The 14,159-nt window shown below is 36.9% G+C and overlaps 1 protein-coding gene across 1 annotated transcript; it reads left to right on the plus strand.

The window, feature by feature from the left end:
* Positions 1 to 7,975: 7,975 nt before the first annotated feature.
* Positions 7,976 to 11,701, plus strand: LOC144709184 (protein EARLY FLOWERING 3-like). The gene is made up of 4 exons (XM_078582624.1): positions 7,976 to 9,025; positions 9,663 to 10,261; positions 10,656 to 10,707; positions 10,804 to 11,701. Exons 1-4 carry the CDS (start codon positions 8,798 to 8,800, stop codon positions 11,416 to 11,418), a joined length of 1,494 nt encoding a protein of 497 aa, XP_078438750.1. The 5' UTR covers positions 7,976 to 8,797; the 3' UTR covers positions 11,419 to 11,701.
* The last annotated feature ends 2,458 nt before the right edge of the window (positions 11,702 to 14,159 follow it).

The following is a 14,159-nucleotide window of genomic DNA, read 5'->3' on the forward strand; positions in this document are numbered from 1 at the left end:
TTTTCTAGTATAAGATCAGCATTGTAGGAATTATTGAGCAGATAGCTGGTAGGGAGCGTATTGAAAGATATAGAGTAAATATTGGATTAGATAGTTGTTTGGCATAATTTAATGGAAAGCTATGGCTTTTTTGGACAAATGAGACTAATTTACAAGTTATAGATGAATGCTCCCAAAGTGATATTGCATCAATCCAGAGGCATGGATATTCTATGATGCTTACAATCATATATGCGTCGTATCGCCCTAAGGTGAGAGTAGAATTGTGGGAAAATGTAGTCAGTAAATTTATTAATGTGCCTATACAATGGATGATAGGAGGTAATTATAGGCAAATTTTGCTCTTTTCAATATTATCAGGCATGGGAGATAAAAGAAAAGAGCAGATGTTCCTAACACTCGAGATATGTATGAGTTCAATAATATTATTGTTTAAGCCCCCCGATGAAGGAAACCAATTATCTTGGTGCAATGGTTTTATGGGGATACTTAGGATATATGAGAGGCTTGATCGAATACTAATGAATATTCATATGCATTTGGCATTATGGCAAAGAACAAGAAGAAAACTAAAGGAGAAATTTGTCCAATTGTAACAAAAGGTGCCTCCACAGGTTGACATCTGATCAAACCTAGTAGTAAGTGATCCGCCAAAATCAACCAAAATATTCCTTGATGAATCGGGCAAAAACTTGAACTACTTTCATACAAACTTTTAAAAAATGTAAAGCCAACAGACATCGAAACTGGTGCTATTGCGCTTACACCTCCCAATTTGTCAGGTATACTGCAAAGAATGGCATAGATCTGTAGGAAATACCATTCTGGCACAATATGAGGTGGGGTGGAAATCGGATTAGCAGGTATATAATTTTCGGGATACCCCAAAACATTAGGACCACAAAAAATCCAAATAGAAAAAAAGATAGCAAAAGCTACCCAACCTACTAGATCCTTTACCTAAAAATAAGGGTAAGAAGCTATTTTATCCATCTCCGAATGTACACCGAAATCTTCCAGCATACGACATTAACTATCTTCCAAAAAAAATTTCAGACCATGCCCCAATGATTATCAGATTTCAAAAAGTTCCAACCACAATACGAAAACCACCATTCCAATTTCAGGCTGTAGACTAGACATTAATGAAATTGTCGCTAACAAGTGGGGTACGGTAGGTCATTCTGAGCCCATGGAGAATTTAATTTTAAAACTTATATTTTTAAAAAGGGTGCCGAAGCAATGAAATAAAACAAGCTTTGGAAATATTTACAATGAAAAAGAGAAATTGAAAAACAAAATAGATATGCTGGAAATAGACCTACAAAATTGCTGGGATAAAATTAAGCACACTCTTTGGAACACATTGAAAAATAGTTGGCACTAAGAGAGGAGCAATATGAAATGTTCTTGAAACAAAAGGCAAATCAAAAATGGCTTTTATTAGGGGATAAAAATACGAATTACTTTCATTCCGTCGTAAATGCAAGGCCAAAAGTAGATTACTATAAGCATATTCGTAGAAATTATAACAACCCAAAACAATTGGAAGAAGGTGCGATGGAATTTTATAAACATAGGCTAACATCACAACCTATATGTAGTGATCCTACTTTGTTTGAGGTGATTCCAGGTGACGTGAGTCTAATGGATAATGAAATACTTTGTAGCACACCAACTACATTTGAAATTCTAGACATATTGAAATCAATGAATACCGATAGTGCTCCTGGACTAGATGACTTCGCACCACGATTTTTGATTGATTGCTTGGAAATTATTCAGATAGATGTTTATACTGCAATTCAAGCCTTTTCCACTCGAAGTATTTACCAAGATCATGGAAAGCTACAATCATAGCACTGATTCCCAAAAGTAAGACACTAAATTCCTTCTTTGATCTTATACTCATAAGTTTATGTAATGTTACATATCGAATCATTACAAAGCTGCTCAACCAGAGATTAAATTACTTCAAATATTAATTTCAGCGGAAAAATTTTGTTTTATAAAAGGAAAATCCATTCACGAGAGTGTTAGTTAAGTCCAAGAAGTTACCCAATCCATAAATAATAAAATTCCAGGACAAAATATAATTCTGAAGTTAAAAGAAATTGGTTTTTGTGAATCATGGATTGAGATGATTCATGTGTGTGGAACATAACACATTCTCGGTGCTTGTGGATGGAAATTCTTCCCCATTCTTCCAGGCATCTCGAGGTCTTAGACAAGGAGATCCGATCTCCCCCAGCTTATTCATTTTAGCAGAGGAAATACTTTGTAGATGTATAAAGAACTATATTGTAAATAGACATGTAGGGACTTATTTTACTAATTGCGGAGCTCCAATCTTATCACATGGTTTATTTACAGATGATACAATTATATTTCTAAATGGGAAAAAAACCCTCAAGAACATGATGAAACTACTATAGAGATATGAAATGGTGTCAGGTCAAAAAATAAATAATACTAAAAGTGCATTTTACATGTCTGCAAAAATGCCTACACATAAGAAAACCAAAATTAAATATTATACAAATATCCATGTCGGATTGTTTCCATTTACATAATCATGATACAACTATGTATTTTGATGGACTTCTTATGAAGATTAGATGGAAATTAGAAGGATGGAAGGGTAAAATTTTGTAGAGGACGACTAACATTGATTAAGCGTGTTTTAAATAGTATACCCATTCATGTTCTATCAATTTCTGATATACCACAAAATGTTTCTACATCAATTAACAAGATATTAGCACAGTTTTTTTATGGGCCAATAGTAGAGACCAAAAACACCATCATTGGACATCTTGGTAAAATATTTGGTTTCCTAAAGATGAGAATGCTTTGGGGATTCAAAATCTGGATGAGATTATGAAAGTCTTCGTATGAAAACAGCTTGGCATTTTCATACAAAAGACACCCTTTGGACTAGATTGCTTAGAGTCAAAGTTGGAAGCTGGATTTGAATGACATAAACAGGAGGATGCCTAAAAGAATTCAAAATCTCAAGTCCATATGGCAAGAAATGAATGAGGTTATTCAATGGAAGGTTGGGAAGGGCCAAATCAATGGTTGGTCAACAAATTGGACTTGTTTAGGATACCTAGAGAATTTCCCTGGCACCGCATGTCCAGATCCCCACTTAACTGTACAAAATTTATTACACCAAGATTGGGGAGAATACCTTGGGGATTGTGGTTTTTTAGAGATGATCATTACAGAGATTAGATATAGGAATATTAACCTTGCAAAGGAAAATGACAGCATGATATGGAGTTTTACAATCCACATTATTTTCACAACCAAATCTGCATGGAAATATTTTCATATCAAGAAACCAAAATATTCATTTAACTGACGTAATGCGGAAAATGAAGCTACCTATTAAAATCCAATTTTGATGTGGAGATTGTTAAGGAATACATTAGCGTTGGATACATATGTTAAGAAATTAGGAATTCATACGGCATCCAAATGCTTTTGTTGCCTTAGGAAGCCACAAATTGAGGATCGTGAACATCTATTTTTCAAAGTAGAACGGGCCACACATACTTGGAGATGGGTGCTTAAAGCTTGGGAAATTCCAAACAGGTCAGAATTCTCAATCTTGCATTGGATTCAATATTTCTATAATACTCTAAGAGAGAAATCAAAGCCACTATTCTTAAACGCTATACTTGTGAATTTTTTTTGTGGGAGATATGGAAGAAAAGGAATTCACAAAAGTGGGAAAACACAAATAGAGGATATTGGTCCATCATCGAATCTGTAAAGGTATGGATTAAGACTATGGATGAGATTATCAAACCTTTGAAGGTCACTTCTGAGACACAGATGGTAGGATTACTGAATTGGAATCTTCCCATTGGTCATATCAAGTATATTCATTAAGTTAATTTTATTTATTGGGTTCCACGTATTATGTCCATGTACAATTTAAATGTAGATAGGGCATCCAAAGGTAACCCAGGGGTAAGTCCAGGGTGGGATATTTTACGAGATTGTAGTCATCATATGATTTTTGCTTTCTCACACTATTACTCTTCAAGAACAAATATGGCAGCACAATTTTGGGCTCTTTTAGATGGCATGATCATTTGTGATCAAATGGGAATTGAGCATATTATTGTAGAAACAGATTTGGCAGCTTTACCCCATATGATTAGTAAGCGAGCCTTTAAATCATGGAAATTACAATCGTGGTGGGTCAAAATGATTTCTTATCTTTACAAAAATATTTTGCATTGAACATATATTTTGTGAAGGGAATTCCATAGCTGGTGCCTTAGGTAATCATGCGATTAGACAAGGAAATCAATTTTTTTCAGTTTATTGGAATTACCGCCCAATGTAAGAGGAAGCTATCGTATGTAGAATATGGGGATGCCGTACATAAAGTGTACTAAAATATTGCCCTCTACATTGCTGCTGCATTAACAAGCTTAATCGGACTCAAAACCAGAATACTTGACATACCAAGGTGCTATCGTTTCATGCAAAGATCTTTTTTCTGTGCATATGTTAGATGTCATTATAACATGAATTCTTTATTCAATATACAGAACTATTATATAATTTTCATGATACATTATGATTGAATTACATGTATTATTTTTTCATTATTATGAAGCATCCGAATAATGACATCATCTTGTATTCTCTAATAAACATCTGGTAGTCAACTTCAATGGATGTTTCCTTACTAGCCCTACTGATCAAGTATCCAATTGAAGAGATTTGAGATCATTGGAGTTTTCTCATGAAAGTGTGGAATAAATTGCCTTGTTTTTAAAAGTGGTACACCATTTTCTGTAGTGTTCGCTATATATAGTGTAAGCTTCTACTCATAGAGTTTTTTATTAGGGCAGCTGAAGGCGACCGGGGAAACCAACATATCAGGCTTGAGGGAAAGGGAGTAGCTAGTTGATAAAGAAAAAATGAGCAATATGAAACAAAAAAATAGCATCCAAAAAAAAGAGAGAAATCCCACAAGACAATGAGGTACCAAATAGCATAATGAATGCAGCCAAAGAAAAGAATACAATCAAGCTAATGCATAAATACCTCAGTGAGCCTCTAGCACAATGGCCAATATGCAAGCCATCCAAAAATGTTCAAGCTTATTTCTCAATATTCAGGTTCTCTTTACCTTTAGGCATGGTTGATGCTAACCCTCGTCAACTTCAGTTGTACCTGGAGCTGAATTTGGGGGAACAAGAGTTTACTGCATACAGCTAATTGGTGCATATCATGTTGTATCGCTCGGATTGCAGGTTTCAACTTATATCCATAGTGGCATGATTGATATCCATTTATCTCCATTCACTTCACACTGATTACAAATATCATAGGGCTAGCAGTACGTCTTAAGTAATTTGATTCAAATGGGCAATCACGTCAAATTGGAATAATATTATCATTCTAAAAATCATTATCATTTGCAACATATCATTGCACTAGTTATCAGTATGTTATTAATTGTTTAACATCATACAATAAATATTTCTTATGTATGAAAGATTTTTACCAATTATAAAGTTGTTGGAAGGGCTTCAACAAACTAATCAGTCAAAAATATAGCGAAAGCAACTCATCCCCAACTGCAATAGGTGAACCATGGGAAAATTATTGCGCAAACTGGCATCAAATGAGGAATCCCGTAAACTGTCATTTTAGCTAAATTCATTTCACCAACCCCGGAGAGTATTTGAGTTAATGTAAAACACCCATCTCCTTCTACACTCTTGTCCGCAAGATGGTTGCCCAAAAGGCATTTCATATTCTATAATTAACCGTTCATATCAATGTGAAAAGTAATTTTATATAAAAAAAAGAAGATACATAGACAGACAGACAGACAAACAGATAGATAGATAGATAGATAGATAGATAGATAGATAGATAGATAGATAGACAGATAGATAGCTAGATAGATAGATAGAAAGATAGATATATAGATAGATAGATAGAAATAATGGAAACAATTTATTTAAATGACAAACATTCCATTTTTTTAATGGAAATAATTTATTTCAATGAACAAATTATCATTGGTCCATGAAATTATTATCATGTCAACACTTACCAATCAAATAAAGCCTCAACAATGATCATACCAAAATGCAATCAGATCAGCCAAAACTATGTCAAATGAAGCTTAAAGCTCTGATTAAAACATGACAGATCTATATGATTGAGACTTCAACATATAATATTTTTATAGATCTAGGTGATTGAAATTATGAATGTATTAGCCATAATCTGTCTTCTATATTTCTAAAGTGTCATAGGGAGAGAAGAAGGGAGGGGAGAGATAGGAGGAGAGGAAGAGAGAGAACACAGATAGAGAGGGAGAGAGAGAGAAGAGAGAGAGAACACAGAGAGAGCCAGGGCAAGAAAAAACACAGATAGAGAGGAAGGGGGAGAGAGAGAAGAGAGATAGAGAGGCATGGAGAGGTGTAGAGGCATGGAGATATAGAGAGAGGAGAGAGAGAGAGAGAAAGTGACAGGTAGAGAGATAAGAGAGATGAAGAGGCAAAGAGAGAAGATAGAAGAAAGGGAGGGAGAGAGAGACAGGGATAGCAATAAGAGAGATGAAGATATAGAGAGAGAAAGAGAGAAGATAGAAGAGAGAGAAAGTCAGAAGATAGAAGAGAGAGAAGATAGAAGAGAGGGAAAGACAGAAAATAGAAGAGAGAGAAGATAGAAGATAGAGAAGATAGAGGAGAGAGAATATAGAAGAGAGAGAAAGACAGAAGATAGAAGAGAGAGAAAGACAGAAGATAGAAGAGAGAGAAAGGCAGAAGATAGAAGATAGAGAAGATAGAAGAGAGAGAAAGACAGAAGATAGAAGATAGAGAAGATAGAAGAGAGAGAAAGTCAGAAGATAGAAAAGAGAGAGAAGATAGAAGAGAGAGAAAGAGAGAAGATAGAAAAGTGAGAAAGACAGAAGATAGAGAGTATAGAAGAAAGAGAAAGAGAGAAGATAGAAGAAAGAGAAAGAGAGAAGATAGAAGAGAGAGAAAGAGAGAATATAGAAGAAAGAGAAAGAGAGAATATAGAAGAAAGAGAAAGAGAGAAGATAGAAGAGAGAGAAAGAGAGAATATAGAAGAGAGAGAAAGAGAGAATATAGAAGAAAGAGAAAGAGAGAAGATAGAAGAGAGAAAGAGAGAAGATAGATGAGAGAGAAAGAGAGAAGATAGAAGAGAGAGAAGTGAGATGAAGAGGCAGAGAGAGAAGATAGACGAAAGAGAAAAATAGATGCTGAGTGAGAGAGAAGATGAGTAAAGAGAAAGATAGATTCTGAGCGAGAGAGAAGATAGAAGAAAGAGAAAAATAGATGCGGAGTGAGAGAGAAGATAGAGGAAAGTAAGAGAGAGAGAGCCAGGGAGAGAGAGAATAAGGAGGAAAGTGAGAGAGAGAGAGACAGGGAGAGAGAGGAAGACAGAAGAAAGAGAGGGAGAGTGAGAGAAGATAGAAGAAAGAGAGAAGTCAGGGAGAGAGAAGATAGAAGAAAGAGAAAGAGAGAAGTCAGGGAGAGAGAAGATAGAAGAAAGAGAAAGAGTCAGGGAGAGAGAAAAGATAGAAGAAAGAGAAAGAGATAGAGTCAGGGAGAGAGAAAAGATAGAAGAAAGAGAAAGAGTCAGGGAGAGAGAAAAGATAGAAGAAAGAGAAAGAGATAAGAGTCAGGGAGAGAGAGAAGATAGAAGAAAGAGAAAGAGATAGAGTCAGGGAGAGAGAGAAGATAGAAGAAAGAGAAAGGGATAAGAGTCATGGAGGGAGAAGATAGAAGAGAGAGAGAGAGAGCCAGGGAGAGAGAGATGACAGACGAAATAGAGAGAGAGAAGAGAGATATAGAGAGAGAGGCAGAGGGAGAGAGAGAGAAAGAGAGAAGATAGCAACTCCCTCAAAGTTATTTAGAAATCCTAAAGGTATGAATAAGAGGTCCCTCCCCGGCCCAAACTCCCCCAATTCGCCACCCAATCGGCACCTCCCCTCCGTGGATGGGCATCTCCTTCTCTCTCTAAACTCCCTGCCTTTCTCTCTCTATGACTCGGCAAACCAGACGTGTGGTGTCTAGAGAGACGGCGCGAAGATTGCACTTTACGGAGGGGTCTATCCTTTGCGGCGACCCCACATTTCAGCCCTAAGATATTTCGATCTCCGCTCCCTTCTTTGTTCTTGATTCGATTCACCCATCTCTCCAATCGCGATTTCCCCTTTTGGGTTCTCTTTTAATCCGAATTTCTTGGCGAAATTTTTCTTGGGTTGCGCCGATCCGCTGGAAAAAACGGATATTTTCTCAGTTCTAGCGCGGCGGATGAGCTCGATTTGCTTTACCCACTTCTCCAATCGCGGGTTCTCCTTCTGGGTTTTCTTTTAATCCCAATTTCCTGGCGAAATCTTTCTTGGGTTGCCCCAATCGGCTACAAAAATTGGAGATTTTCTCAGTTCTAGCGCGGAGGATGAGCTCGATTCGGTTCACCCACTTCTCCAATCGCGGTTTCCCCCTCTGGGTTTTCTTTTAATCCCAATTTCCTGGCGAAATCTTTGTTGGGTTGCCCCAATCGGCTACAAAAATTGGAGATTTTCTCAGTTCTAGCGCGGAGGATGAGCTCGATTTGATTCACCCACTTCTCCCATCACGGTTTCTCCTTCTGGGTTTTCCTTTAATCCAAATTTCCTGTTGAAATCTTTCTCGGGTTGCCTCAATCGGCTGCAAAATTTGGAGATTTTCTCAGTTTTAGCGCTGAGGATGAGCTGCTGTAGGAATTAGGGTTTCCGGAGATGATGAAGAGGGGAAGAGAGGAGGAGAAGTTCAGCGGTCCGTTGTTTCCGAGGCTTCATGTTAATGATGCTGACAAAGGGGGGCCTAGAGCACCGCCGAGAAACAAGATGGCTTTATATGAGGAGTTCAGCATCCCTTCCCAGCGATTCAAGCCTGGATCTTCCTCTACTATGCCGTTTGCTTCTCATCATGGTAGCAGCTTGGTCTCTTCAATTTCCTCTAGCCAGGTCAGTGGATTGAAGAACTACGATTATAAAGTCTTTATCTCAGAAAATGAGTTGTGATTGTTTTTACTCTTTCTTTCCAAAAAAAATTGTTTTTATTCTCCTCTTTTGGTGAAATCATTTACTGACTCACGTTCATGAACTTTTGGGGAATAATCTTTATGTACTTCTGATTAAAACTGTAATTTAAGAAATATGCCTGTTTTCATTCTCTGCTTATAGTCAATGCTCGAAAGAGAAACAGTGCGAAAATTTCAGTCGATGAATTTTGGGGGAAAACATTTACAGATTCTTTATATCTCGATATGAACTAGAATTGAAGGACTATTGCTGTTTTCATTCTGCTCTCTAGTTGTAGTCGGAAGAGAAAGAGTTTCGGATGTAAGATCTCTTTTATACTATAGCCCATTCGATGAAACAATTAAGTATTGCATAAGACATGATCAGGATCTCATTTTCTTCGATGTTATCGTTATCCCCTGAAAAAGTAGGATTTATTTTCTGTGATAACCACTCAGAAGAAGCACATTAACTGCCGCGTAAAGAATGATTAAAATGTCATTTTTTATTTTGTAGAACATGTTTAAAATGGTGCAATTATGATTTTACCATCATGATCTAAAACATTTATTTGATTCAGGGTTATGGTCATGAGAGGAGTGGGTCTTCTTCCTTCTACATGCGTTCCCAGATTCCTTCCTCTCTATCCTCTGATAAACTTAAGAAGAAGCCCTTCAAGCCAGTGTCACAAAGGGCAACGAGTGTGGAGTGCAGCTCTCCACTGCCACGTGTCATTCCCACAGAGAAGCAACCTCCCAAAGAGAAATCAGAAGAGGAGCAGTTCCACGTACCCGTCTATTCTCAGCAAAGATCTGAGCTGGCATCTGACCCGGATCGACATGTGGTAGAAGGACCTCGGAGTTCCTGCATCTCCATGAACAAAACCCAGAATGGAGAGGGCATTTCAGATCATGATGCTGGAAATTTGAGTGAAGTAGATCGCGATCTGGGAAGATCTTCTGATGATGCCGAGCCGTGCGATGAAGATAAATGTGGATCGTCCGGGTCGACGGGGAAGACCAGCTCATCAGCCGATGGCACTATGGATCGTGCAGTCGCCGATGATCGATCTGAGAATTGGATGTTGGAATCCGGAGAAGGAAGGGATGTAACTCCTGACAGCGTAGTCGGGTTGATCGGGCCAAAGCATTTTTGGAAAGCCAGGAGGGCCATCATCAAGTAAGTCGCTTTCTTTTGGGTCCTGCTTTAATTTTGATTTATTTCTCTATTTCCATGTTGCTCGCCTTAACATTGAATTACCTCCGATGAAAAATTGGGACTTAGAATTTGTAATTCTTTGAAGACTAGTGAAGAAATTTTGCTCCAACTATTGAGGGCATTTCTCTTCTCTTATTTTTTGTAGGTTTGAAATCAACTACAAAATCATCGAACATGTATTCTGAAAATAGTGTTGCATATCTAAATTTATGAATTATTCCAACCAGAAGAGTCATATCTTACACCAAATGACTGGGTGATAAATTATTTCCCCCCAAAATAAATGTAGAAACAGTAGCTGTCGTGGAGAGTCATTATGCAGAGTCTCTTATTTATCTGTTGTGAATGATTTCAGCCAGCAGAGGGTGTTTGCTTTGCAAGTATTTGAACTGCACAGGTTGATGAACGTGAGCTGTTTTTCCCCAAAAGAATATATATTTATCTTTATGCCCCTGCAAACTCTGCCCAGACCGTTCTGAGCCATCCATTCTCTTTGTGTATAGGTCCAGAAACTGCTCGCCGGATCTCCCAATCTGCTCCTCGAAGATGCCTCATCGTTCCATGGTCCTAAACCTCAACCCACCGAGTCGATAACCCCCCGCGTAGACGAAACAGAGGAACCCACCAAGGTCAGAGACGACGATGAGGAAAAAGACTTGCCGTCTCCATCTCCACCTTCGGACCCACCAAAGTCAGAGGCGAAGCCAGGGCCGTGGTGCATCCACGTGGCGGGTGACCATTGGCTGGTTCCGGTGATGTCGCAGACAGAAGGTCTCGTCTACAAGCCATTCACCGCCGGCAACTCCAACCCGGGCGGGCCGCCTGTCGCCCCGTTATATAATCCTCAGAGCATGGTTCTACCCCCGGGTTACATGCCGCCGTACAATATCCGGCCGCCGCCAGTGGGATCGGTGGCAGAGCAGGGGAGCTTCCTCTCAGGCAGAAACAAGTCGAACCCGAGAGAGAGCGAGCTACAGTCAAGCACAGGAAGCAGCGCCGCAGAGAGCTCGGCCCGGGTCATCAGAGTTGTGCCCCACAACCGGAAGACGGCATCGGCTTCAGCGGTAAGAATCTTCCAGTCTATTCAGAAAGAGAGGCAGGGGTTTGATCCTGCTTAGATCTCCACTTGGTAGCGCTTGTTTGGTATCTTGATTGATCCTCAGGTCTTATGATAGTCTTACTCTCACTTTGATCTTCCCATCATCATCATCATCTGTAAGATACGAATCTTCCGCAGAGTTTTGAATACCCTGCTTTTGTGTTCATGTGATTGATCCATCCGTCATGCAACTGGGGAAACTGATTATTTCTGTACGAGGAAATGATATCCTGCCCAGTGGTTTGTAATTCTGTGAAATATTGATGTCATTTTGCTTAGTCATTGACCATTTTGTTCCATAATGTCATTATGTTTTTCCATTTCTTTATTTATGGTGTCAATAAATAAAGAAATTTAGTGAATCGTCTTGCTAAAGCTGTTGGAATATGGTTTATTCAGACCTTTAGAGGGGTAATTGATTGATGATGAGGAGCATAATTGCTACCATCATTCAAGCTACAATTGACTAGACCTCATACAATTTTCTCTTAATTTAATAAAATCTAGTTCAGCGTATAATCACTTTATGTTTGTGGTGTCGTGCAGCTATTTAAAGGGCGCTGAAACATTTCTTTCATGTTCTTCTCTTTCTAGATTTGATGATATAAAGTCAGAATATCACACTGAAAATATATTTAGTCCGTTGGGCTTGATCATAAGCCAAAATAATGTACTTTTGATTTTAATGATGATATTTTATGCTAGCTCATAACGATGATTCTCACCAGCAACGATTGGAATAATTAAGTTAAACAATTATTTAATCAAATGTCCACTTCATTGTTACTGTTAATTTATTCCTTTAATAGATAATACTTTAAGTACCAAAAAAATGGATAACTGAAAAAAAGACACATTTTTTATATTAATATGTTTATCAGTTCATCTGTACCTATATCTGGACACCATTGTATGGTACCCTGAAGTGACATCCTATGGAGTCCACATGATGATGATATCTGGACTGATGAAATTCATTATAGAACATCCGCCGTATGTTGTATATAGACTTCTAGATCTGTTCTAACTTTTCCAGATATCTGATATCAGATATCAAATTTCAATAGGGTCACAATCCAATAGTGGGATGGATATGTTGGAAAACCTACTCTTATTTTGACGACTAAAGTATAAGTTGGTTGTCCAGACCAATACAAAATGAAGACTGTAGTTTAGTTGATGGTGGAGGTTAAAATCAGCTCAGTTAAATTGACCAGAGTTCCACTGTGATAAACTAATGCATTATTTGTGGTATGACCAACCCTTCTAAACAGACTGAAGTGGATATAATTTGCCAACAATGAACATTAAATGAACAAATGGAGCAAGACAGGCCTTGTAATTTCAATATATTTGCAACAAATACTTATCTAACTATTACCCTCTCCCATCATTTAGATATGTTAGACATTAAATATAGAATAATCCATGCCAGAAAATAGCTATTCAAGCAGAAATTGATTCGATTAATTAAATCATTCAAATGACTTGGGGTCCTTGATAATGCAATGTTCGTAAATATCAAATCAGTACGGAAATCAACATAAAATAAACAAATGGAGCAATGCAGGCCTTACAATGTTTATTACATTTTCGAGAAATATGAACATACCTATTCCCTCCCTCCCACAAAAAAATGATATATAAAATATACATATTGTCAGAATATATATTGTAGAAATTAACTGAAGTAATTGGATTATTCAACCTCAGATAATGCAACACACTGAAAAAGCAAATCAATACCAAACCAGCACAAAATAAACAAATTGACCACTCCGGGCATCGGAATATTCAGTATATTTTCAAGAAATGTGTATATACCTATTCCCAAAATTTTGATAGGTCGACCACGAAATATAATACTTTAAGTAATTAAATTATTGAATTGTGGTGAAGTATGCAACTCTTTTAAATATAGAATCAACTTCAAAATCAACACAAAATAGACGCATTCAGAAATCCAGTCTTTGGAATATTCAAAATACTTGCAAGAAATACGTATATATTCAAAATACTTGCAAGATTTTCCACATGTCAACCATGAAATATAACAATTAAAGCAATTCAATTATTTAACTACGCTGGAGAATACAACACGTTAAAGTTCAAAACTATACCAAAATAAACATAAAATGACCGAATTGAGCAATGCAGGCCTTGAAAATTTTAAAGAAAATACTATATACTTATTTTCCCCCGAAATTTTGATATGTCAACCACGGAATATTATAATTTCACTTATTGAATTATATAACTACGTTGGAGAAGGCAACACTTTTGAAGGTTAAATCAGAACCACAATCAACATAAAAAAACAATATTTGTAAGAAATAAGTATATGCCCATTGCCCCCAGATTATTTTTATGTTTACATGAAATATTATATATACTTTCATGTCATAATATGTCTAGAAAAGTAGAAATTACCTCAAGTAATTGAATTATTCAATTTCTCTGGAAAATGCAACACTTTAAGCTTCAAATCAATATTAAAATAAACATAAATTAAACGAATTGAGCAATCCAGGCCTTGAAATATTCAATATATTTCAAAGAAAATACTAAATACCTATTTTCCCCCAAATTTTTTATACGTTAACATGAAATATTATATACTTCCACGCTAAAATATATCTTCTCAAATTGAAATTATCTCAAACATTCAACAATTTTTAAGATAAAATCAGCCATAAAAAACAACATAAAATAAACGATTTAAGTGACGCATTTCTTGAAAATATTCAATATTCTTTGTAA

Source organism: Wolffia australiana, chromosome 11 (genome assembly GCF_029677425.1).
Source record: "Wolffia australiana isolate 7733 chromosome 11, ASM2967742v1".
In the NCBI taxonomy this organism is placed as follows: domain Eukaryota; kingdom Viridiplantae; phylum Streptophyta; class Magnoliopsida; order Alismatales; family Araceae; genus Wolffia; species Wolffia australiana.

What these genes read in the sequence shown, in the direction of transcription:
- LOC144709184 (XM_078582624.1), top strand. Translation starts at nt 8,798, where the DNA reads ATGATGAAGAGGGGAAGAGAGGAGGAGAAGTTCAGCGGTCCGTTGTTT. An exon ending in CTTCAATTTCCTCTAGCCAG is followed by an intron (nt 9,026 to 9,662) that starts GTCAGTGGATTG and finishes TATTTGATTCAG; the next exon opens with GGTTATGGTCATGAGAGGAG. An exon ending in AACTGCACAGGTTGATGAAC is followed by an intron (nt 10,708 to 10,803) that starts GTGAGCTGTTTT and finishes CTTTGTGTATAG; the next exon opens with GTCCAGAAACTGCTCGCCGG.